Genomic DNA, 24748 nt, shown 5'->3' with positions numbered 1-24748 from the left:
CATGTGTAGTTCAACAATAGCAGGAGGGCCAAAGGTTCCTCATCCCTGGTTTAGACACTGGCAACATTAACCTAGATTCCAGATGGACTACATAAAGCAGTGTCATGGTGCTGCACCATTTGTTAGCATTAGACCAAGAGTTCAGCTACATTACAAGATCTCCGATAGGCAGGGTGCCAGAAGAACACCCATATACCGCATGCTATACAAATTATAAATACAATGGAAATTAAGCACTTGTGGATGGGTTCTCTAAACAAATGACAAGAAACCACTAATAAGATCATACCGGGTTCAGCAGGCACCAGAAAGTTTCCATACACCTTGTTCAGGACCTGTCAGAGACACAGATGGAGACTCAGATAAAGGTATTTCCTGGTTCCTTAATAAAACAATGTTACATTGTGGATTTACTTAAACCACAGAACAAGGAAAAAAAAAATAATAATGCAATATTATCAAATATCCTCAGGCCTATGTAAAGAAGAGTGGATGATATGATGACATGTAATACATTTAAAAGTTCTTCATCTTAAAAGCTCCTTTTAAGATCTAGCAAAGAAGAATATTGTTAATGTATCTGATGGATTACAGTCTTGTGACAAGCCGTCCTGGAATTAGAATGAATGTCCTTTATCCCAAGAACAGGGAATTCATGGCTCGATGTATAAGTTATACCACTTTTACACTGCCATAAAATGGTTTATTGCACATGAATGCGCAACATCCCGTGACATGGTGCATTATACTGCACCCAGTTGAATTTACCCAGGTCGAGAGACCTGGCATTTCAACTTGGCTAGCGAGCAGGGTTTAAAGCAGCTTCAACCTGGCTTGCTGTGCAGTGTAAAGGGGTATCCTGGGTCAATGCAACCCAGGACCTTTTCACAGCTATGAAACAGCCGTTGCTGGAAGATGATCTTGTCTCCAAGCCACGGACCAGGACCCGCCTCCGATACCACCTCCAGGCAATAATTTGGGTAGGGACATCAGCGTTAAAGGGGTCACAAGCCTTGTCGCACCTGTGTTGGACCCAGATACAAAAAACCAGGGGCTATATGTCAAAGCTGTGTAAAAATTGTATACTTAATACATACAGCTATGTACTGTAAGAAGTGAGTCTATCTCTGCCTCATTCTGGGGAATGGAGGATGTGTGCGTATAACTCAAGACAGTAAGGTCTATCACACTAAGTTATAGAAATACATGAATGAAAAGCACAGCTGGCAGAGAGAACGTTCAATGCCTGTATTACAGACTTTAGGAAATGACCACGAAATAAAGTCTTTTGTGACAACAAATTAAAGCATTCCTTCAGCACTTTTATTGACTTGAAATAAACTGTCAAGTTACAATTGGTGGCATCGAAATACAGTATGTTATGCTAGCATCAATGTAACCAGGCAATAGATACTGCTTATAATTTATAATAAGGTACAGCCGACAGATCCACTAGTGTAACATCCACTGGAAAAACAGATTAGGCAGAAAAAGTTCATTGAAGATACATGCAAGTTCATACTTATAATTATGTCCCTTAAAGAATAAACTGGAAACTATTACTGTATATGTACCATGTGTGTGGGATACGGTTATCCGGTCACCAGCATGATGGTCAACAAGCATTAGGTCGACATGATTTAAGATTGACAAGCAGGAAAGTAGACAGGGTCATTAGGTCAACATATTTTTTGTTTTTTTTTACTGTTTTTTGAGCCAAAATTTGCAGACAAGTGGTATTTTATGCCCTAGCATCCACTAGGGTGTGGTGGGAGAATAAAATAGTCTGCCCGAAGCATGGTGAGCGTAGCGAGCCATGCGAGGGGATGCTGTGGTACGTTTCGGTGTCCATGTTGACGCGACATGCTGAGAGGCGGCATTTCATGCCCTACTATCCACTAGGGCAGGCATTGCCAACCACTGTCCTCAAGGCACACCAACAGTGCCGGTTTTGTAGATATCCAGGCTTGAGCACAGGTGACTTAATTAGTATCTGAGGGATTCTGATTAAACCATCTGTGCTGAAGCCGGATATCACCAAAACCTGCACTGTTGGTGTGCCTTGAGGACCGTGATTGGGAAAGCCTGATCTAGGGAGTGGTGCGAAAATAAAATAGTGTGCTGAGCACAGCGAGGCACCGTGCCCGAAGCATGGCGGGTGTAACGAGGGCTACGTTTTAGTGTTTATGTTGACTATGCTGACATTCCAGTAAAAAAAACTTTTTCAACGTCGACCAAATGACCCTGTTAACCTTACCCATGTCGACCTAATGATCTATACCCATATGTGCAGGCATGGGCATATCTATAGTATGTGCAGTGGGACCCAGAAGATTAGGGGGTACAATTCACGTACATCCAGGTCATACAGTTTTATACCAATATAAATTGGGGCACTACAGTGTGACATAAAGTAAAGCATAAATGAACTAGGACATATTATACCCCACTACTATGAGGTATAATATGAACAGCAGCTGCAGGAGCCTCTACAAATGTTTCTGTGGAGCCCACAAAGCGGAGTGTCTGCCTATGTACCTGCTTAATGTATAGTTCTTTGTAGGGACACACCTGCAGTATAAGTTAAAAGCTAGGAAAACACTTTGATACGTCCATTCGGCACCTTCAAAATATATCATAACAAAAACTTATTTGCAGCAAAAAGCAAGGAAACTACTACATTTTATTGTTGAAACATTCTGGTAAGACAGGGTTTATTTTTTTCTCATTGTCTCGATTTGTAAAATGTGTGTGGGCTGAGGCCTAAGCCTCCATTGTTCAGCAATACACATACAAAAAAAAAAAAAAGGGGAAGACTAGATGGGCCAAGTGGTTCTTATCTGCCGTCAAATTCTATGTTTCTATGTTACTCTGCAGGTAGGAATGCATTGTTTGCATAATAATAGGGACAAAAAATTCAATGCAGAGTTGAATGCGCACCCACATTGCACAGATAAATGTGCCTTTATGTCAAGTTGTATGCATGTACTGTATGCGGCCAGACCACCCTCTTCCATATGCTAATCATTAGTGCTCACCAGCTGTACACGTGAGTCTTATTTACAATTACACATCTCTGTTGCCTGCAATTTTATAGACACTCTCTCAGAGCCAAGCCTGTATGAGAACGCTCAGATACAACTCTTCTACATAATCAGTCGCAAGCGGAGATACAACTGAAAACACATACAACACTATGACCTGTGGTGGTGCTATGTGCAAGGGAATGCAGTCAAAATCCCGAATGGGTCATAATACCGACAAGGACAAAATCCCGACATTTAAAATACCGACATATAGAATGCTGACAGGTGAAACAGTCAACATGACTTTCGGTCGACAGGTCGACATGGGTTTTTTCAGAGTTTTCTGACCCGACATGTGCCAACAGGCGGTATTGCATGCCCTACCATCCACTAGGGCATGGGTCTTCAACCTGTGGCCCTCCAGATGTTGTGAAACTACATGTTCCAACATGCATTGTCACATTTTTTCCTATAAGAGCATGCCAAAAAAACCTCAGGGCATGCTGGGACATGTAGTTCCACAACATCTGGAGGGCCACAGGTTGAAGACCTGTGCACTAGGGCGTGGCGGGAGAATAAAATAGTGTTCCGAGCGCAGCGAGTCACCGTGCCCGAAGCATAGCGAGCGATGCAAGGGGCTGCGCTTCACTTCCAACTGTGGCCATGTCGACATTCGGGTAAAAAAAACTGTGAAAAAACCCATGTCGACCTCGCGACCTGTCGACCGAAAGTCATGTTGACCGTTTCACCTGTCAGGATTTTAAATGTCGGGATTTTGACCTTGTCGGCATTATAACCGTCGGGATTTCATACCGAATCCTGTGCAAGATATGGTAAATTCACTTGTTCTCATGACCCCCTATGTGGAGTAGAAGCTCCTTATTGTGTAATCCCGTTTCGCAGAAGGCTGAGCATTCCTGCAGTGTTCAGTGTGTAAGCTCAGTGTTACAGGACAGCACAGGAAGTCTGACACGCTTCCTCCTCTCTGACCACACTGCTGCTGCCGCCTGCAGACTCACTAGACTTCCATAAAAGGCTCTTTCCTGCCATCAGCCACAGCACAGAGAATACAACATTGCATATCACTACACAAATACATCACTGACACAGAACTGACGGGAGCCAATGAACCTCTACATACATACACATGCAGAAACAGTCATTTGTGAATAGGGACATACTATTCTAACATGCACCATCATCAACACTGATGGAAATAGCAAGTAACGCTAATCTAAAAGAAAAGGAAATGTGAAGCTATAGAGAGCCCTGACTGAAGCAATCTGATATGAGGAAATGGTCACCAAATGTTTCTATAAACACACTTAACAAAATATCACAGATGACTAAAAGCACCAGAATCAGCACATTATTAGCATTTAAACAGGAAGGAAATTCCAAAGTGTTCAGAAGAACATTTAATATAAGCCATCTGGTGCTTGGTGTCTTGTAGTTATCATTCCCTCCTAACAGAGCCTCTCACTAGTCTCAAAGACGCTGAATCTGCTGAGCTGACAAATGTACTAATGCGCATACTCTGCCTATTAGGACTGATTAGTAAGGTGTCCCTATCACCACTGGCAGTATAGCACCTAATGCCATGTACAGACCGGTACACAATACCTTGCAAGCGAACACTAAACCTTGTGTGTAATCTTCAGTTTACTACTTGCAAAACGTGTTCTTAATCCTCAGTGCGAGTACTAATGGGGCCTCCACACACACACACACACACACACACACACACACACACACACACAGCGAGTTGCTGAGCATTCACAGCGATGTATCAGGGCCAGTGTTCTCCGATGAGAACATTGGCCCTGCCCAGGGATTATAGATTTATTCACCATGCTGATACATATCATCCCTGGGCGATAGCGATGCGCGGGGCCACGCATCACTATGCCTCTACTCATGTAGTGGAATTTTCCTAGTTATCTAGTGAGATCGCTTAGAAAACGCCAGTAAATTGCTACGTGTGTAGGCCCCATAACACTTGCGAGTACTGCAAGCAACATTTCAATTTATACAAACACTTGTAAGAGAGTATTCCTTGTACTATCAGTGTTAGAAGACGCAGAAAACACATGGTATTTCCACCCTTGTGTAAACGCACTAAGCACTTCCTGCATGCTCACAAATCACATTAATGACACTACCTTGAAAAAGAAATGTTTGCGATGTGTCAGGAATCACATTAATGCAGTGGTTCCCAAACTTTTTTCAATCACGGCACCCCTAAGTATCAGAACATTTTTCACGGCACCCCTAGCCCAAACGTTTCTAATTGAGAAAATAAGAATAAATAGTAAAGTAAGTAAATTGTGTTTATATCTAATCCTTAGTGTCAGTTATGTGATGGGGGACAGGATTTACTTCTGTTTGTCCACAATTTGCCTAATACATTGGTCAAAAAATAATTTTAATGGGTCATGGACCACCAATCCAGGGCACCCCTGTAAGTCCTCCAAGACACCCCAGGGTGCCACGGCACACAGTTCGGGAACCACTGCATTAATGCCTTACAAGCAGAGTGCAGCATCGCCCAATTACATCTAAATACACAATGTTATATGCCCATACCATTTATCTGCAGCATACTGTAGAACGTATGCGAAGAGCAAATAACTGGCAGGTGTAATTGAAATATAATAGTTTCCATCCGACATGTAAACTTTATGTGCACACAATGTATAATACATACACATGAATACAGAGAGAAAGAATGTTCTGTGCAAACAATTGTACCCAGATGTTTCACGGTTACCTCAAGCATTATACACTGCATATATTTTATCTTGCTCAACACATCTAACAAGACACTAGAAAATTGTACACACAACATAATGCAGTTTACTGCATTGAATTCTCTTTATTGCATAAAACGTTTTAGCTAAATAAAAATAGGAAGATTTCTTCAACTCCAAACTGACCAATAGGAGTAATTGCTCTGACAGCCAATCAGATGTTGAGATGCTCACATACAATTTGGCACTTGATGAGCCAATTCACATGTGATAAATCGCTTGCTATTTATCACATGTAAAGGGGAGCTGCAGCGGGCGGTGAGGAGCAGGGGGCGGGCGGTAACAGTGAGGAGCAGGGGGCGGGCAGTGACTGAGGAGCAGGGGGCGGGCAGTGACTGTGAGGAGCAGGGGGGCGGGCGGCGATACTCATCATTTGGACGCCGGAGCGGACAGTGGATCCTGACACTAACTAGCTGGCGGCGAGTGGTGACCTGGCAGGGCGGTGTGTGATGATTGATCACAGACATCAGCAGCGGGGACGGGCAGTGCAGTGGCGGACTGGCGGGTATTAGATTTTTAAAATACCTGTCAAATGACTGGCCGTTCTCTGATTGGCTGAGAGCTCTCAGCCAATCAGAGAACGGGCAGTCATTTGACAGGTATTTTAAAAATCTAATACCCACCACTGCACTGCCCGTCCCCGCTGCTGATGTCTGATCAATCATCACACACCGCCCTGCCAGGTTACCACTCGCCGCCGCCAGCTAGTTAAAGTGTCAGGACCCGCTGTCTGCTCCGGCGTCCCCCTTATGAGAGCTGCTGATCCCACTGCTCCCCCGGTCAGTCATGAGGTCGGACGTGATCTTATGTGCTGACCGTCCGACCTCCCTGATCCGATCCGATGCACACTGGACCGCGCATCGCCATTTTGGGACGATTTCACTTGGTTATCGGCCCAAAGTGCCGAAATCGGATGAAATCACATAGTGTATGGGGGCCTCTAGAATGGCCAGGCAACAGCCCTGACCTAAATCCGATCAAAAAAACTTTAAAGCGAAACAAAAAAGCACCCACACACTAAAGTACAACTAATAGAAGCAATTATACAAATATGGTATCATATTATAATGCCTGATGAACTAAAATCATTGTTTCACTCCATGGGATGTCAGGCTAAAACAACAATGATTGAAAAGGAAAAAAGTGTGCTCTGCGCTTGGTTTTAGCAGCTTCTTTAAAAGGGTTGAATACGGTTTACTGGAGAAAAAAAGCGCTTGTGAATTTTGGTTATGATACAATAATGAACGTAATGAAAATAGGGGATTATATAACAGTAATAGAATGATAATGTGCTTAACCGCTGAAAAGGAAAGGTGGTTAGTAAAATGTTTACAGCCCTGATAGGGCTTTTTTGTGGGGAACGAAGGTTGCGGGTCCCGGCTGAGGCTGAAGGTTGAGCACTTGAAGTGAAGATCCCCGGCAGGCTACTAACTGTCCCTAGCTTACCAAGCCAGAAGACCTAGGTAAGCTAGGGACAGTTAGTAGCCTGCCGGGTATCTTCACTTATAGTGCTCAACCTTCAGCCTCAGCCGGGACCCGCAAACCTTCGTTCCCCACAAAAAAGCCCTATCAGGGCTGTAAACAGTTTACTAACCACCTTTCCTTTTCAGCGGTTAAGCACATTATCATTCTATTACTGTTATATAATCCCCAATTTTCATTACGTCCATTATTGTATCATAACCAAAATACACGAGCGCTTTTTTTCTCCAGGCTAAAACAACAGCAAATAGCTTTCCAACAATGTACCAAACTACTATCCCCTGTTCAGTACCCATAATGGTTTTCAAAATATTTTTTTTTTTAAATAAATTTCATTGTATTATGTTTTAAATAAATTACCTTTGTAATGATGCATGTTTTTTGGTATAAATACTGAAGTATTTTTGTTTTCCAAAAAGTTTCCACGCTTTAGCACTAATTTATAAGTTATTACAGGACCTCAGCAAGTTACTGCAGAATGGCCACCAGGGAGGCTCCAGAGGAGGCGCAGTTCAAAATTCAAATAGGGGAACTACACAACTGCCATTCAAAACTGACTCATTGGCAGTTGGTGTTTCTCAGCTATTTGAATTTTGAATTGTGCTGCAGCCCCTACTCTGGATCTGCAACTGGCTGCCACACACACTTCCGAGGTTTTGACTTTCATGCATTAATATACATGGTCCAATGTTTGGATACATGTAAATTGTGTATTGTCTCCTTGTCTAAGGAGGCATGAAAAAACTGGTGGCAGGATACCAATACAATGCTACTTACAGCATTTTCACTACAAATGCATTATAATGTTTAACATCCTCCTAAAGTGCCATGTTTAAGTTATAATGGCAGCAGTTAAGTAACATTCCAAATCCAATGTTAAAACACAGTAACGCCAATGTTTATTTTTAAATGTCTCATACCTACTTAAAATCCTGCAAATTGTTATTAAGTTTTAATCCTACTATAAGTGGTATCAATAAGTATCAATTTGTCAGATATAAACACAATGAATGCTCTTTATATGGTTTTTCTGAAATGTAAAAGCATGCAGGGCTTTAAAATCCACAACACTTACCTCATCAGTGCCGTGTTCCTGCAGCTCTTTGTAGAACTTTAGGGAAATGCTGATCATCACTTTTGCCTTGTCTCCATTTGGGTTAGAGATGTGGTAAAGAACGCCATCAAAATCTGAGAAATAAGCAGCAAATACAAAGAAGTTTAATAGAACATAATGATCCAAGTCTTATGCACAAAGGAGGTCATGATCATTGCATCAAAACCTGTATATTGTAAGTGTGTGTGCAGGGCCCTTCCTCTGATACGCAGTATGACGCGTATCACCCCAGGGACAGTGTACTCTTCACAGAAGTTGTATTATGCACAAGAGTTGGGACACTAATCTAATATCATATTTATAATTCATTACTAAGGGTCCCTAACCCTGGTCTTTACCGGATGGCTCACAGACAATGGTTAGCTCAACCGTCAATAGGTTAACACCAAAAGGTTGCCATCTATGTGGAATTCCGACTGGGAATGGTAAAGTGTGCTGAGCGCACAGAGGCACCTGGTTCAAAGCTTGGTGAGCCATGCAGGGATAGGTCTCTGTGTGTGTGTATACACACAATTTGGCATCCAGGTGCTCATTCAACATTGACACCAAAATAGCGTGAAAAAAGCATTGAGCTTTTGTCAATATTAACCTAAACCCCCCCCCCCCCAAAGAAAAAATCCTCAAGGAACATTAAAAGTACAGGTTTTAAGGATAGCCTGGAACACAAGTCACTTAATTAGCACTTCAATTATTTTGTTTAACCATTTGAGCTCAAGCATGGCTATCACTAAAACCTGGACTATGTGTCTTTAAGTACCAAGGTTGGAAAACACCGCTATAGAATATAATACTATAGGTAAATGAAAGCCTCAAATGTCGGTGTGGTTAGCGCACAGACAGCCATAGCTAGACGCCATAAGGCCGACCTGGAAAAGGTCAACAGTGATCAAAGGCCGACATGGTAAAGTACCAACATGAGTTCTTCAGGATTTTTTGTGTGTCAATGTCGACACTTCATGTGAATCCCGAATTAGTGTAGCACGTACATGTGCCTCACTCCACTACTGCTGCTCTTTACTGTTCCATAGGAGTCCACTTTGATAGTAAAGCATGAAAAAGTAAAAAAATAAATACAATTGAAAAAAATTGTGAAAAACTCATATTGACCATTGCCATGTAGATCTTTTGTCAAACTCGATTGTCTATCTAGATATTGTCAGTGAGCAATAAGCGACCCTCCAGCTGTTAATGAACTACACATCCCAGCATGCCTTGCCTTGGTTTTGCTATTTGGCTATGCTACAACTGCTGCAGGGCACTCAAGGATGCGTAGATCATCAACAGCTGGAGGGTGGCTTATTGCCCACCCCTGGCTTAAAGGCATACAGCGCACACAGGAATGAACATAAGCTTATAACTTACATATCATAGTAATATTCACTGGTGAATATTGTAGTTAAAACAAACATCCTAAATATCATTGAAAATAATAAAACAGGCCAATATTGTTTAGGCCCCATACACTATACGGTACTTGTTTCCTAACACGGCGTTCATCGCATACCATGCCATAAGGTATGCGATGCGATATTCGGGTAAATGACCCAGAATGTACAATTAAATATTGCATAGAATCGCATGCCAGCAAATGATGGGTGCTTACAATGTTAAATGCACCCCCATTGTCAACACCACCCCCACTATCAACGCCAACCCGAAGCGTGGCGAGTGCAGCGAGCCTGCGAGGGGCGGCGGTACGCGTCCTCCGACCTTTTCATACCCCCACTATCCACGGCTGCGAGGAGTTGATTTAAGATAGTGTGGTGAGCACAGCGAGCCACCGAGCCCCGCAAGGGGACGCGGAATACATGTTAAGTAATCCGCGTGCGCTCGCCACGCTTCGGGGTCGGTGGCTCGATGCGCTCGCCACACTATCTAAAGTAAACTCCACGCCGACGTGGATAGTGGGGGTATGAAAAGGTCAGAGGATGCGTACCGCTGCGCTCGCCGCGCTTCGGGTTGGCGTTGATAGTGGGGGCGGAGTTGACAATGAGGTTGCATTTAACATTGTAAGCACCCATCAAGGTGCTTGTACAATTAAAAATCGCATCGCATGGACTTCCGGTTCCTGCCTCCATGGGACCAGCAGCAGAGTGCTGAGCTCCCTGACCGCCCCGGCCAGCCAGCCACACTACGCCGCACAGGACCCCTCAAAACGCACCAGAAACCTGCAGGAAGCCCCTGCCGGCACCCCAACCCTGCCGATGCAGAAATTATTTGCCCAGGGGAGACTACAGCAGCACTGCCAGACTGCTGCTACGCTGGACGCCACATCCAAGATGGCCGCCGCCACACAACACTCGAGGCAGCAGCCACAAACAGCGCAGACTGAGAAGGGTGAGATGTCTGCCCAGCCCCTACAAGGTCCCACCAGCACCCCAAGCCTACCAATATCAAAATCCCTGCCCCAGGGGAAGCCACAGCAGCAGCGCCAGCCAGCTACAGCACAGGGTGCCACATCCAAGACGGCCGCCGACACACAGCTCACAAGGCAGCAGGCACAGAGAGCACAGGCTGAGGCAGAGGAAATGTTTGCCCAGCCCCAAGTAAGTGCTGGAGAGGCCCCCTTTATACCCTCCACCCAGATAGATACGTTTGCTCCCTCCCCAACACCACCCCTGGGTTCAGCATTATCTTATGCAGATGTGGTCAGAGCCATACAGGACACTATAAACCCCATTCTGGATGCACACGCTGCTAAGCTGCAGCAATCTGTACAGGACATTAAGTCACAACTTAAGCAGGTCTCCAAAAGGGTTACTGCAAATGAGACTCACCTGGGAGAAGCTTTCCAGGACATCTCAGCTTTAAAAACCACCACGGAATATCTGCAGAAATCCTCCTATTCCATGCAGAATAAACTGGACGATCTGGAAAATCGTTCCAGAAGGAATAACCTCCGTATTATAGGACTCCCTGAAACCTTAAAGGGCCCTGACCTATATGCCTTTCTCTCATCCACCCTCCCTGATCTACTGAATGTTACAGAGGCCTGCACGGGCATAATCATTGAGAGGGCGCATAGGCTAGGCCCACCTCGCGATGACCGCACCAACAGACCCCGCCCGGTGATCTTTAAATGCCTCAACTTCCAACACAAAGAAGCCCTATGGATGGCATTTAGGCAAAACCGATCCCTTCAGTGGAATGGGAATAAGCTTCTGATTTTCCAGGACTTCTCCGCAGAAGTCACGAGAGCGAGAAAGGAGTTCTCCCCGTTATGTACCAGACTGGTAAAAGACAGAGTGAAATTTGCGCTACTATATCCCGCTAAGCTGCGTCTGTTTTCAGGAAATTCTTTTAAGGAGTTCAGTACAGTACAAGACGCAGAGGCCTACCTATTGGAGCAAGCCCAAGCCTCCTTTTCACCGGCGGGCCCTGACGACACCGAAACTGATTGTGGCCAGTGACTTCATCTGAAACCCACTACCTGACGTCCAATCTACAACTGCCTTATTGTCCACCCCCATCTCATTCATCAGGGGACACACATCTTAGTCACTCCCACGCTGGACGTGGGATCGTTACTTACTGGCCCTAACCTGGATTCGTCCCCCCCCCCCTCCCCGTGAGTCACTGGACTCTTTGGCTCTACGAGACTTATCCATGTGGACGGCAGCTTCCCCGATCACAGAACTTACTTAAGTTCTATTGCAAAAGTTCCAGGTTTTCTTTTTTGTGCGAATTTATTTTTGCATCTGATTTCCACCAGCTTTATACTGTTTGTCTTTCTTAACGTATATTGATAAGTATGTTATATTTAGCGGTTTTGTTTTGGCGCCAGTTGTGGGGCCTGGAGACCACGTTGGTCCCGACCTCAAGCTGGCCCTGAAAAATTATATCTTTTATGGCCGGGGCGAGCCTTGTGGCTCATGTATCTGTTTCGCTTCCCCCCCAGGGGGCATGGTACCCAGTGGCCGTCTCTGCCGCTGGGACTCCAGAAGTCTTTTTGTATGTTTTGCATTGTTTGTTTTCCTTGAGGAGCAAGGGTGCGGAGGGGAAACCACCTTGCCCACGCAAGATCTACCCATTCTTACTATGTTAAACTTGTGGGTTCCGCCTCCTACCCCCTGGTTGCTCCTATTCCCCCTCCTTTCCTCGTGTTCTTCCCTTCTGTCTTCTCCCCATGTCTTTTTGATAATATGTCTAGAGATGATCAGATTCATTTTAATACACAGTGTTGTGTGGCTCGGATATTGGGCGGTTGCACTGTATGGAAATTCGGTCAGCTTTTCCCACTCATTAGATGATAATGGCTAATTTGAAGGTGGTAACATTGAATGTAGGTGGCTTCCACGTCCCTTCTAAGCGTAAGAAGACATTGCTTTACCTTCATAAGCTACAGGCGGATGTGGTGTTTCTCCAGGAGACGCACCTAACCCCCCAGGAAACTTTAAAATTGAACACAATGGGTTGGTCACTTTTGGCAGCATCCCCATACAACTCAAAATCTAGAGGGGTTGTCATTTTAACTAACAAGAGCGCCCCAACTCAGGTGCACTGCACTGTTACTGACCCGGAAGGTAGATGGGTACTCGTGGACGCCACCGTACACTCAACTAGGATCACGATGTGTAATGTATATGCTCCTAATACCTTTTCCAAACTGTTTTTTAGGAACTTGGTTACCCTGTTAACACCATATATGGATACTACTATTGTATTGGCAGGTGATTTCAATGTTGTGGCCTCCAATGTGCTAGATAGGGACTCAGTAGCCAAAACCAGACGTCCCCCCCCCAGCCATGGGATCCAATATCTGATGTCTAGTCTTCACCTGACGGATGTCTGGAGGGCTTACAACCCAGTAGAACGTGAATTCACATGTCTGTCTGCAGCACACAGAACACTGTCTCGAATAGATTACATGTTATTATCCACACAGGCCTTTCCCCGGGTTCAAGATACTAAAATTGAAACGATCACCATATCGGATCACGCTGCATGCTGGCTTACCTTACACTCTTCCCAAGACAGGGGCACATACATAAACTGGAGATTCCCTAGCCACCTAGCTAACTCTACTAAATTTAAATCCCTACTTGAATCCACATGGATGGACTACAAACAAAATAATGAATCCACGTCCATTGCCTCCCCCCTCATGTACTGGCAGGCATCTAAACCTGTACTGCGGGGTGCAGTAATCTCCTACACCTCCCACTTGCGTAAAGAAAAAACTGCGCACTATTTAGAGGCGCAGGCATCTTTAACGGCAGCCTATCAGATTTTTAAAACGTCACCAACCAATGCAAACAAAATAGCGTTTACCCAGGCCAAAGCGATATTTGATGCCCTTCTGACTAAGCTCGAGACTAGGATCTCCTTCCAGACCCAAAGCAAATACCATAGATTTGGAGGTAAATCCAATCGGCTTATGACTAATCTACTACAGGGCCAACACCCCCCTACCACTATCACCGCCCTAAAGGATGATATGGGCACCCTTCATCATAAAGGAAGCGACATCTCAGCGGTCCTACATAAATTCTACTCGCAGCTATACACCGCCTCACCTGTAGACCAGGCTGGTAAAACGGCCTTTTGGGCCTCCACCTCAATCCCGACCCTAGGGACTGACCGTGCCACCAGTTTGTTGGCAGATATTTCGGAGGAAGAGGTATCTAGGGCAATTGGTCTCCTTAAGCCAGGAAAGGCACCGGGCCCTGATGGCCTGACAAGTGAGTACTACAAATTATTAGCTCCCAAACTGGTTACCCCATTAACAACCCTCTTCAACTCTTTCCTCAAAGGCACTCCTCAACCCCCATACTTTAATTCGGCACTCCTCAAGCTTATTTTAAAACCAGGCCGAGACCCCACCCTCCCCTCATCCTACCGACCAATATCACTTCTAAACACTGATTACAAGATCTACACGAAAATTCTAGCTGATAGGCTAAAAATTCTACTCCCTGAGATCGTTCACAAGGACCAAACGGGCTTCATATGGGGCAGACATTCGGTCTTAAACATTAGGAAGCTCCTCACAGTCATGCAATACCACCAGTCATTGAAATCCCCATCACCTCAGGCCATCCTCTCCCTAGACGCCGAAAAGGCCTTTGACATGGTCTCCTGGGACCATCTTATCACCACACTGCAAAACTTTCAGTTCCCAGAACCATTTATAACCGCAATTATGAATCTCTACTCCCAATCTACATCCCAGATTCTGACCAATAATTACTTGTCTCCCCCGTTTAATCTGAAGCGAGGCACTCGACAGGGCTGCCCTCTCTCCCCACTCCTTTTCGCTCTGGCCCTAGAGCCCCTGGCTATTAAACTAAGAGCCTCCTCCGCGGTAACAGGAATTAAGGTTGGAGCCAGAGAGGTGAAGCTAAGTCTGTTCGCAGACGACATGCTTCTTTTCCTATCGAACCCCCCCAAATCCATCCCGGAAGCCATGGCAATCATAGACCATTTTGGATCCTTCTCGGGACTCAAGGTTAACTATGAGAAATCCCGTATTCTACCCCTAGCCTGGCCCCCATCATACCCCGATTCCTTCCCAGCATTGAGTCAGTTTAGCATTTGCACGGCCCCTATGAAATATTTAGGCATTATGATACCATTGCACCTTAATGCACTATACACTTCCAATTTTAAACCTGTATTGCAGGCCATTGCAAAACTATTAGAAAGATGGCACACTCTCCCTTTATCCCTCTATGGCCGAATCACGGTGATCAAAAGTGTAATTTTCCCTAAATTGTCTTACCTGCTGCAAATGCTCCCCCTCGCCCTCACTAAAGCAGATCTTTCCCGTTATAATACTATGGCCAATAAATTTATTTGGATGGGGAAAAAACCAAGAATGCCCCTTACCAGGCTGTTCCTTCCTAAAGCTGAGGGGGGATTTGCCTTACCCCAAGCGCAAAACTTCTCCCAAGCCGCCCACTTCAGATACGCCACAGATTGGCTTCTGAACAAGTCGTCATACACCAATGAAAACCTGGAACGTGCCCTCTTCCACCCTTTTGCTCCAGCAGCCTTGCTCCATACCCCACGCACCAAGCTTCCAAGCGTTATAAAAGACAACCTCCTTTTCAAAGAAACATACACAATGTGGATCACCATCCATAAAAGATTTGCTAGGAACCCAACTAGTAGCCCCCACGCTACGTTCTGGGGCAACCCGTCCTTTGCCCCAGGTCTAAATAATCACTTATTTCTGGAGTGGCGTCAGAAGGGCATCGCAGCTATCTGCAACGTTTTTGACCCAGGTGGAAAGATTCTCTCTTTCACAGAACTGGCCGACAAATTCCATCTCCCGCGATCCCAATTCTTTATGTATCTGCAAGCCCGTCACTATGCCCAGTCTTTACCCCCACCTTTTACATCCCCAGTCACCACAGATCCTATCCTTAGTCTACTAGCCCCACACAACGTCCTGGGCTATAGAATAAGAAATCTATACCAGTCACTCATTATACTCCCAAGAGACAAGCTCCTCCAAGTGTTGGAAATTAAGTGGAAAACTGATATCCCCTCACTCCCACTGACCCAATCATTACTAAAAAATCTCCCCACCACTCTCAAACACTTGCAGTCTGCTTCTCTTCAGGAAACCCACTTGAAATTCCTTAACAGGGCCTATGTATCACAGCGGCAAAGGAGTCACTTTGTTCCGGGAGATCTGGGTCTCTGTCCTAAATGCAAGATAGTAGGTGCCACCCTTTTCCATAATTTTTGGGAATGCGGCAAGATTAGAATTTTCTGGAGGAAAGTCCTGGGTTTCCTGAATACCTTATTTAACCTGCAACTCACATATGATCCCATCCCCATCCTTTTCCTTAACTTTAAAAATTGGACACTTGGTCCGCATAAAAAAAGGATAATACCACTTCTTAGCTTGATACTGGTCCAGTCTAAAAAACTGATCCTGACCCACTGGATCCACAGGGTTACCCCGTCGCTTACGGAGTTGAAACACTCATTACTGAAAATCATGTATTATGAACGTCAGGCATCCCTACATGACATTGAGAAAGGTGTGATTCGTTTCTATGCTAAGTGGGACTTCTTTATTCAATCATTAGACCCAGAAATACAGTCTTCTATTCAGAAGATTTTCGAAAATACCACTTGGATCATGCTACGCCAGATTACATAGTATTGATCGTACTCTGAACCCCCACCCCCCCTTTTTCTTTATCTCATAGTGAATGCTGTATTGTCTCATTTATTTGTCATCTTCCCTTCCTTGTCCTCCCACCCCCCTTTTTCCCCTTCCTCCCCTCTTTGTTCGTATGTGTTTAAATGTTCAGTTGGCGGTTTATGGCCAACGTTATGTTATGTTGGAGGAAAAGTCCAATTTGAAATAATGGCGGGAAATGAACCACCGTTACACGGTAGGGTGCCACATATGTGGTCACCCCTGAGTTACTTCTCCATCTCTCCCTCCTAGCTGGACCTGTATTAGTCTCAAAACTTTATACGGTGGCTTTGTCTACTACCGACAAGTTATGCTTTAGTAATTTATATTCATAGTTTGCGAGATAAGCAGACCGGAGACTGTGTACAATGCATGCCGGAGACCTCTTCTGATGTAACAGTTTACCTGTATTTGTATTTTATTATTATTTGTTTTGTTTTCTCTATTTAAAAAAAAAAAAAAAACTACAATAAAACGTTTATAAAAAAAAAAAAAAAAAATCGCATCGCATGACGCTACATTGCATGCAATGCGATGCTCTGCAATGGAAATCGGGGGCGCCGTTCTAGGAAACAAGTACCCATTATACTAGTGTTCATTCTAGCACCCGCTATCTTTGAAAACCCATGCAGTTCCTGTTCCTTGCCTGGGGTGTCGCTGTCTGCTGTGGTGTTTCTAGCACAGGTCTGGTTTGCATATCAGTGCTGATATACAGGCCACTCTATTCTCGAAGCACTACACCAGACAGCGATACCCCAGGCAGGGAAGAGGAACTGCATGGATTTTCAAAGATAGCGGGTGCTAGAATGAACACTATTTACTGCATGATTTGGAGCAGGAATGGTGTAAAATCGGCCCCAAATCACATGTGTGTGACATCCGATCCACATTCCCATGCGCATCGGAATGGATCAGGAGGTCAGATCTGCTAACATAATATAAATCTATCTGACCCATCATGGGTACATCGCGTCAGAGTTATCTTATGTCTAGCCTTTCGTTTTTTTTATTTTGAGAAAATGTACACAATGCAAAACATGATCTAAGTAAACAATCAAGGTGCCGGAAGTCCTTTGCATGGCTTTCAATCAGCATGATTGACACTGTTGGCTGAAGCCTCCTACACACTAGCCAACTCCCCGACACAGGGTATGCGGTCAGTGGATAGACAATGTCTAGGTCGACAGCGCGGTCTTTCCCTGCGGGCGATGGAGACACGTGGGACCGCGAATCGCTGCAGGTCATACACATGGAGCGATCCGTGCTCCATTTCTAAGCGACCTAGTCAGATCGCTTAGAAATGGGGTTGAAATCCTCCCATGTGTATGCCCCTTAGGGATCATGTGCAATATGAATAACTTTAATTATATTCGTTCAGTCTACCCAAACACATAGTAATAAGAACTCTCTGTGAACTGGGTGATCAAAGCTTTTAAACTTTGAATCATCATATTTCTGATTACTTGGAAAAAGACATTACACAGAGAATAAACTTAAGAAGTGAAGGAAACTGTTCTGCCTGTGGACACCTTAATACTATAGTATAAAAATAAGTGGCCAATATGACCCAACTTTGTCACTTTATTGAGAAATTACTCGATTATGCACTTTTATTGTTTTGTTTTTTTAAATCAATGTAGGTCGCATTTGTGGTGAAGAGACAGGTGTTCAAACATTACCTGCAAATGTCACCTCCACAGCCTCTGGTTTATTCCTAAAAGAGAAAATGTGATGAATACCAGCTTTACAACAAATACACTTCTATTCTCAGAAAATTATCATTTTAATATATGTTTTCAAGTTCCTTTTAGGCCCCCTCACAATAACCTTAATGGTAGCGTGTCTGCCCATCCCCTTTAGAATGTAAGCTCTCACAAGCAGGGCCATCTTCCCTTACTTGCTTTTCCTTCTCTTAAGGTCCATACACACTGGGCGTATATGCCCTGCATATATGGATAATGAGGATGGGGAAAATTGCTGGGCTGAAAAACACTCAGTGCATACACAATGAAGGTTTTTCACCCATTTTAGTGAAGGGTGGACAGTTTTCTGTAGTAGAAAGCTATGGCAAGCCGTCCACTCTGCAGCTCATCTGCTGGTGATACTAGCAGATGAGTGGCCAGGCCATCGATGATGCAGGAGTGCGCATCAGCGCTCATTGCTGCCCTGTACACACTGGGCGGCTTTCGAGTTGAAAAGCAGCTTAGACGAGTAAAATGAGCTGCTTTCCACTCAAAGTCACCAGTGTGTATGGGCCTTTACTTATACCATCTGTGATGGCACCAAAATCCTGCGATTCTCTGCCGCACTCATTTCAGTGATGTCTGCTGATGCAGCTATGTGTATGCACTCTGTACGTGTCCTTTATTGAATTCAACTGTATTGTCTTCATGTTTTGCTTTTTGTTTATGTACTCTGTGCGCTGCAGATCCCTTGTGGGACAATATACATAAAGGATAAGAACAATAATAGTATTAACTATTATAATTTTATTTATAAGACACCACAAGTGTTTCGCAGCGCCATACAAGGGAACAGTACAGGGAGACAAAATTTAACATTACAGTAAATGAATAACAAAAATAGAGTACAAGTAAAAGGAATTCCACAATTCAATACACATTACAGCTTAAATGTAAGTAGTGAGGACTTGATCAATGTGCTACTGGGGGCTGGTGGCCAAAGATGGAGAGGAGTATGTGGACAAGGATGGTCACTGAGTGTTTGAGTATGGGAGAGCTGTCAGTGAAATAAGAAGAGAACTTTGACAACAGGAGAGAAGAGGAGGAATTAGGGCCCAAACCAACCAATAGAAGCCATTAGCTACAATTTGAATGTCCTTGTTCAAAAATTATTATTAAGGGATTAACCCCTTCAGTGGTGGTTTTCTTTTTAGGGAGTGCTCCCCACTGGGCAAGTTTTCTCTGGGTAACGCTCCCTAAAAAAACAAAACACCACTGTATCCCCGGGTCTGGGCAGCGCCGCTGAAGAGTCTATTAGCCGCTGCCTGGCCTTGTCCCCGGCGTGACGTTACAAAGTCACTCCACAAACAGCAGGGGGGGAAGGAGGCAGGGCAGCCGCTGAAGCTGAGTGCGGCACTGATCTCGGCGCTCAGCTCAGTGTGCTACCCGGAGGAAGGGAGCGCAGGCAGTGGCACTCCCGAGAATTTTCTGGGTTTGCCAGTCTGCGCACTGGAGCAAAACCCAGAAAATTATCGGGAGTGCCACTGAAGGGGTTAATCTCGTGAGAGTCTTCTTCCAGGTGAATGAATTATACTCTAAACAATAAATAAATGTTGGAAATGTTCGACAATATTATCCTATTGTCAACCCTTCAAAATTTGAAATGCTGCAAATGCATATAAATTTACTAAATTAAAAATATTCAAATATTAAGAATGTGAAACAGAAATCCATCTGTGACTTTCAAACGGTTACACTGTAGATAAATAGAAGGCACTTAACAGATGCAGAATGTCAGTCTTTTAGAAGCATTGATTAATTAATGCTTCAAAACTTTTGTATATAACACTGGTAGTATAAGTAGTCACAATGCTTGTACGGCAGCTACATCCACGTAAGCAGAACAGGACGACTTGTACCAGCATGCACAGCTGAAGGGGGAACCAAGTAACAGGCTTGATAGGACTTGTAGTACGATGCAACTACTGTGGGATGAGGAAGTAACTCACTAGCTATTCTTCAGATGAATCTATACATACCCATTAGAATGCACAGGAAGCAGGAGCAGAAGAGACCTAGGTGATGGTGGAAGGAATGTCATACATGTTCATAAATGCATATAGGGGGTTATTATGGTCTATTCGTTCAGAACCCCTTCATTCGCAAGGGGTCCAATGGTGGGCGTATGTGCATACGCCAGGTACGTGCTGCCACAGCAAACTGACTGTTTGCAGGGTGTACGCACCAAACATTGCTGGTGGGGCGGCGGCAGACAGTTGTGCCCATGGGAACGCCCAGTGTTTCATGGGCATTCCCATGGAAATCGCCCGGTGACCTGGGCGGGCAGCTGCCATCACCAGATGTCAGTCGCCTGTCCTCTTCCTTCCGAATGCCCAAGGCGTAACCTTAGATGGTCGCACATCGAATGTTCCTCACTGGCCGGCAAATGGATGTTTATGTAAACATCCATTCACAGCCCTTGTGAAAAATCACGGTATGTAACGGGGGTGGGCGACCTGGCATTCTCAGGGCGGCGTCTGGTGGCCTCGCAAGTTGCAGCAATACTATAGAAACCAGAACCCAGCAAATTTGGAAATAAAAATTTAAACAAGCATCAGTAACACCCTCTTCATAGATTCCCATTTGCCAAGCTGATCAATTATAGTGACTTGCAGTCATGTTCATTCATCAACTGTATCCTGCCATCCCGACCCAACACACTAGGGTGACCAACTTTCCAATGGCCCAACCCGGGACAGGTCTGGGCGGGCTCGACACCCCCCCGCGCGCGCGCACCAACCGCCGCGCCCCGCCCGGAATGTCGGGTAAGACACTGTAACGGAAGCTGTTGCGCTATATATAAGACGCTGTAACGGGATATGCTGCACACTATATAAGACACTGTACCAGAATCTGCTGCTCTATATAAGACACTGTAACGGAAGCTGTTGCGCTATATAAGACACTAACGGAATCTGCTACACAATATAGGTCACTGTAAATAAAATAAATAAATTTAATGGGATTTCCATTCTAGGTTTTGTATGGAATTATGTAATAAGTTTACATAGTGCTGTGTAAAACAAAATATAGTAACACAAGAGATTTCAGAAAGAGAAACTTCAATAAAAAGAGTTTATTGAATCAGATAGCCTATACATTTACAGGTCACAAATAGAATTAGGCCCCAACATGTCTTTGAACAAATGAAGGTGCATTAGCCACAAGTACAAACCTAGTAGGCCCCAACATGTCTTTGAACAAATGAAGGTGCAATAGTCACAAGTACAAACCTAGTAGGCCCCAACATGTCTTTGAACAAATGAAGGTGCAATAGTCACAAGTACAAACCTAGTAGGCCCCAACATGTCTTTGAACAAATGAAGGTGCAATAGTCACAAGTACAAACCTAGTAGGCACCAACATGTCTTTGAACAAATGAAGGTGCATTAGCCACAAGTACAAACCTAGTAGGCACCAACATGTCTTTGAACAAATGAAGGTGCAATAGTCACAATTTATTATTATTTATTTGCAGTTTCTTATATAGCGCAGCAGATTCCGTTGCGCTTTACAATAGTAAACAGTGATAAAACAAACTGGGTAACAACAGACAGACATGGAGGTAGGAGGGCCCTGCTGCAAGCTTACAATCTATAGGGATATAGGAGGGAAACACAAGGACAGGCACCAGTAATAGCATAGCAGTCCCAACAAGTTACAAGTCCAGAAGGGAAGCTATATAATACATAAGTGCCTCAGAGGGTTATGCGTGTAGAACTTAAATATGATAGGCTTGCCTGAAGAGGTGAGTTTTCAGGGAACGCTTGAAAGTTTGGAGGCTAGCGGAGAGTCTGATTGTGCATGGAAGGGCATTCCATAGGATGGGAGTCACAAGTACAAACCTAGTAGGCACCAACATGTCTTTGAACAAATGAAGGTGCATTAGCCACAAGTACAAACCTAGTAGGCACCAACATGTCTTTGAACAAATGAAGGTGCATTAGCCACAAGTACAAACCTAGTAGGCCCCAACATGTCTTTGAACAAATGAAGGTGCAATAGTCACAAGTACAAACCTAGTAGGCCCCAACATGTCTTTGAACAAATGAAGGTGCAATAGTCACAAGTACAAACCTAGTAGGCCCCAACATGTCTTTGAACAAATGAAGGTGCAATAGTCACAAGTACAAACCTAGTAGGCCCCAACATGTCTTTGAACAAATGAAGGTGCAATAGTCCTACTGCGGCCTACCCTCGCTCGCTGCTCGCTCGTGAGTCGTGCTTCCTGTCAGTGTGCTGCTGCTGTGCTGAGCGGCTCGCCTCAGCCTGTGTGTGAGACTCTCACACTCACAGTGAGAGTGAGAGTCAGAGAGTAGTCTAGTAGGCCGCCTACTAGACTACTCTCTGACTCTCACTCTCACTGTGAGTGTGAGAGTCTCACACACAGGCTCAGGCTGAGGCGAGCCGCTCAGCACAGCAGCAGCACACTGACAGGAAGCACGACTCACGAGCGAGCAGCGAGCGAGGGTAGGCCGCAGTAGGCCAGAGTCTACTCACTCAGTCTCCTCGCTCTCCCTCCAGGAGTCCACGCACTGCACTGCGCTGTCTCATGCGGTGGACGGTGCGAGTGGTGACCCGCTGCCGCGTCTCTCCTCGGCTCGTGGGCCACGACTCGTGGCGTGGCCCGGGCGGTGGTGGTGACGGACGGGAGTCTACGCGCCGTGGTCCATCTCCGTCTTCTTGCGCGCCTGCCCCACCCCAGCATGCGCAGCACAGCTTTATATGGGGAGTGTGTGGGAGGTGTCCGGCCGGGTCACGGGTGGCTAAATAACCAATAACAAGGAAGCGGGAGGCCGGAGGGTGGGCGTAAGAGTTCCCTCCCCTCCCCCTGACCCCCTCACACTCATTTTTATGCTGCGCGGCTGCGCCGGTAATTGTTTGCACGCGGAGGGATCAAAACCCGGGACTTTCTGCGTCCCGGCATGGGTTCCCCCGGGACGCGGGATTTCACTATTGAAAACCAGGACAGTCCCGGCAAAAACGGGACGGTTGGTCACCCTACAACACACACACACACAGTGTTCGGATCCCAACATACACACCCATATCCACCAGTGCTCGGATCTCCACACACACACACACACACACACACATCCAGATCCTCTAGTGCTCGGATCCCCACACACACACACTCAGATTCTCCAGTGCCCGGATCCCCCCTCCTCCCACACAAATACCTAGTGCCGGGTCCCCCACACGCAGCCAAAATCAACAGTGCAGGGTCCCCCACAAACACACCCAGGGCCTACCGGTCACACACCTGAGCTCACACTCACAGTAACCTACAGCAGCTTCGCACTCACCCAGTCGCCGCATTGTCGAACTTGAGAGTCAGGGTATCCTCTATGATGCGATTGTTCACCTCTAGCAAGATCATGGCGGCTCCTGGAGTGGGAACTCTCGGAAGATTTACAGCTATGAATCGGTGTCAGTCGCTGACAGGCCGCCGCTCCCTTCCCTACCTCACTGAGAGTCACTTCCCTACAGCAAGATGGCGCCCACCAGTGGAGCTTCCGCCGTACGGTAATATGGCGGCTTCCGCATACCAGTTGCGGTCGGATTCATCTTCTTACAGTAGTAGAAATAAGTTGAATCCGAATCCAATTCCAAATTTTAAGCACGTTTATTAATGATTCAGCGCCCTGGCGCTGTACCTATACAAGGAGCGTCTCTCAGATATACTAGAGCGAAATCTTCCGTACAACAAAATGACAGCACCAGGACTCCCGCTGTCACAGAAGAGCTGCCCATAAAGTGCCTGCCTCCTAGCGCACAGGTGATGATGAAACGGTGTGGGGCTGCTGCTGGGCAGTGATTGTATCAGGAGTCAGGACCTTATTGATAGAAGAAATTCCATGAATTTCCTGTGATATCTCCTAGTCCTGAGGACAGGATACATTGCATCTAGTGGTATACATTGAGCAGTCATTTACAGTTCATAGTCAGAGATGTATACAGTATCAGGACTCATGATAGCTTGACTCTAGGTTGACAGTCATACGGTCGACAGTCCATATAGGTCGACATGGTCAAAAGGTTGACATGCTTTTTTAGCAAAATTTTGAGGCGACACGTGCCGACGGGCGGTATTTCATACCCTACCATCCACTACGGTGTGGAGGGAGAATATAATAGTGTGCCGAGCGCAGCGAGGCGCCTAGCCAGTTGCAGGGGATGTGGTACACTTAAATGGTGTTCATGTCGACACACAAAAAACTCGTAGACCTTTTCACTGTTGACCTTTGGACCCTGATGGCCTTTTCACTGTCGATCTTTGGACCCTGTCAACCTTTTCACTGTTGACCTTTGGACCCTGTTGACTTTTTCACCATGTCGACCTTTGACTGTCGACCATTAGTGGTGACTGTAGACCTAGACATTGTAGATCTAATATACCATAACCATGTACACGA

General features: G+C 45.3%; 1 protein-coding gene across 1 annotated transcript in view; it reads right to left on the bottom strand.

Annotated features, from left to right (window-relative positions):
- Positions 1–23909, bottom strand: part of ARPC2 (actin related protein 2/3 complex subunit 2) — a 29104-nt gene extending 5195 nt beyond the window's left edge. Inside the window, exons 1-4 of the mRNA XM_083153697.1 lie at positions 23639–23909; positions 18270–18304; positions 8394–8506; positions 290–335 (exon numbers count right to left, since the gene is read on the bottom strand). Coding sequence (XP_083009823.1) covers positions 290–335; positions 8394–8506; positions 18270–18304; positions 23639–23712 — 268 coding nt within the window. The 5' untranslated portion in view covers positions 23713–23909. The remainder of the gene's footprint in view (positions 1–289; positions 336–8393; positions 8507–18269; positions 18305–23638) is intronic.
- Between the last annotated feature and the right edge of the window lie 839 nt (positions 23910–24748).

Source organism: Crinia signifera, chromosome 7 (assembly GCF_055691185.1).
Source record: "Crinia signifera chromosome 7, ASM5569118v1, whole genome shotgun sequence".
NCBI classification, from domain to species: domain Eukaryota; kingdom Metazoa; phylum Chordata; class Amphibia; order Anura; family Myobatrachidae; genus Crinia; species Crinia signifera.
The sequence above is the reverse complement of the archived record's forward strand: the minus strand, read 5'-3'. Positions and strand labels throughout refer to the sequence as shown.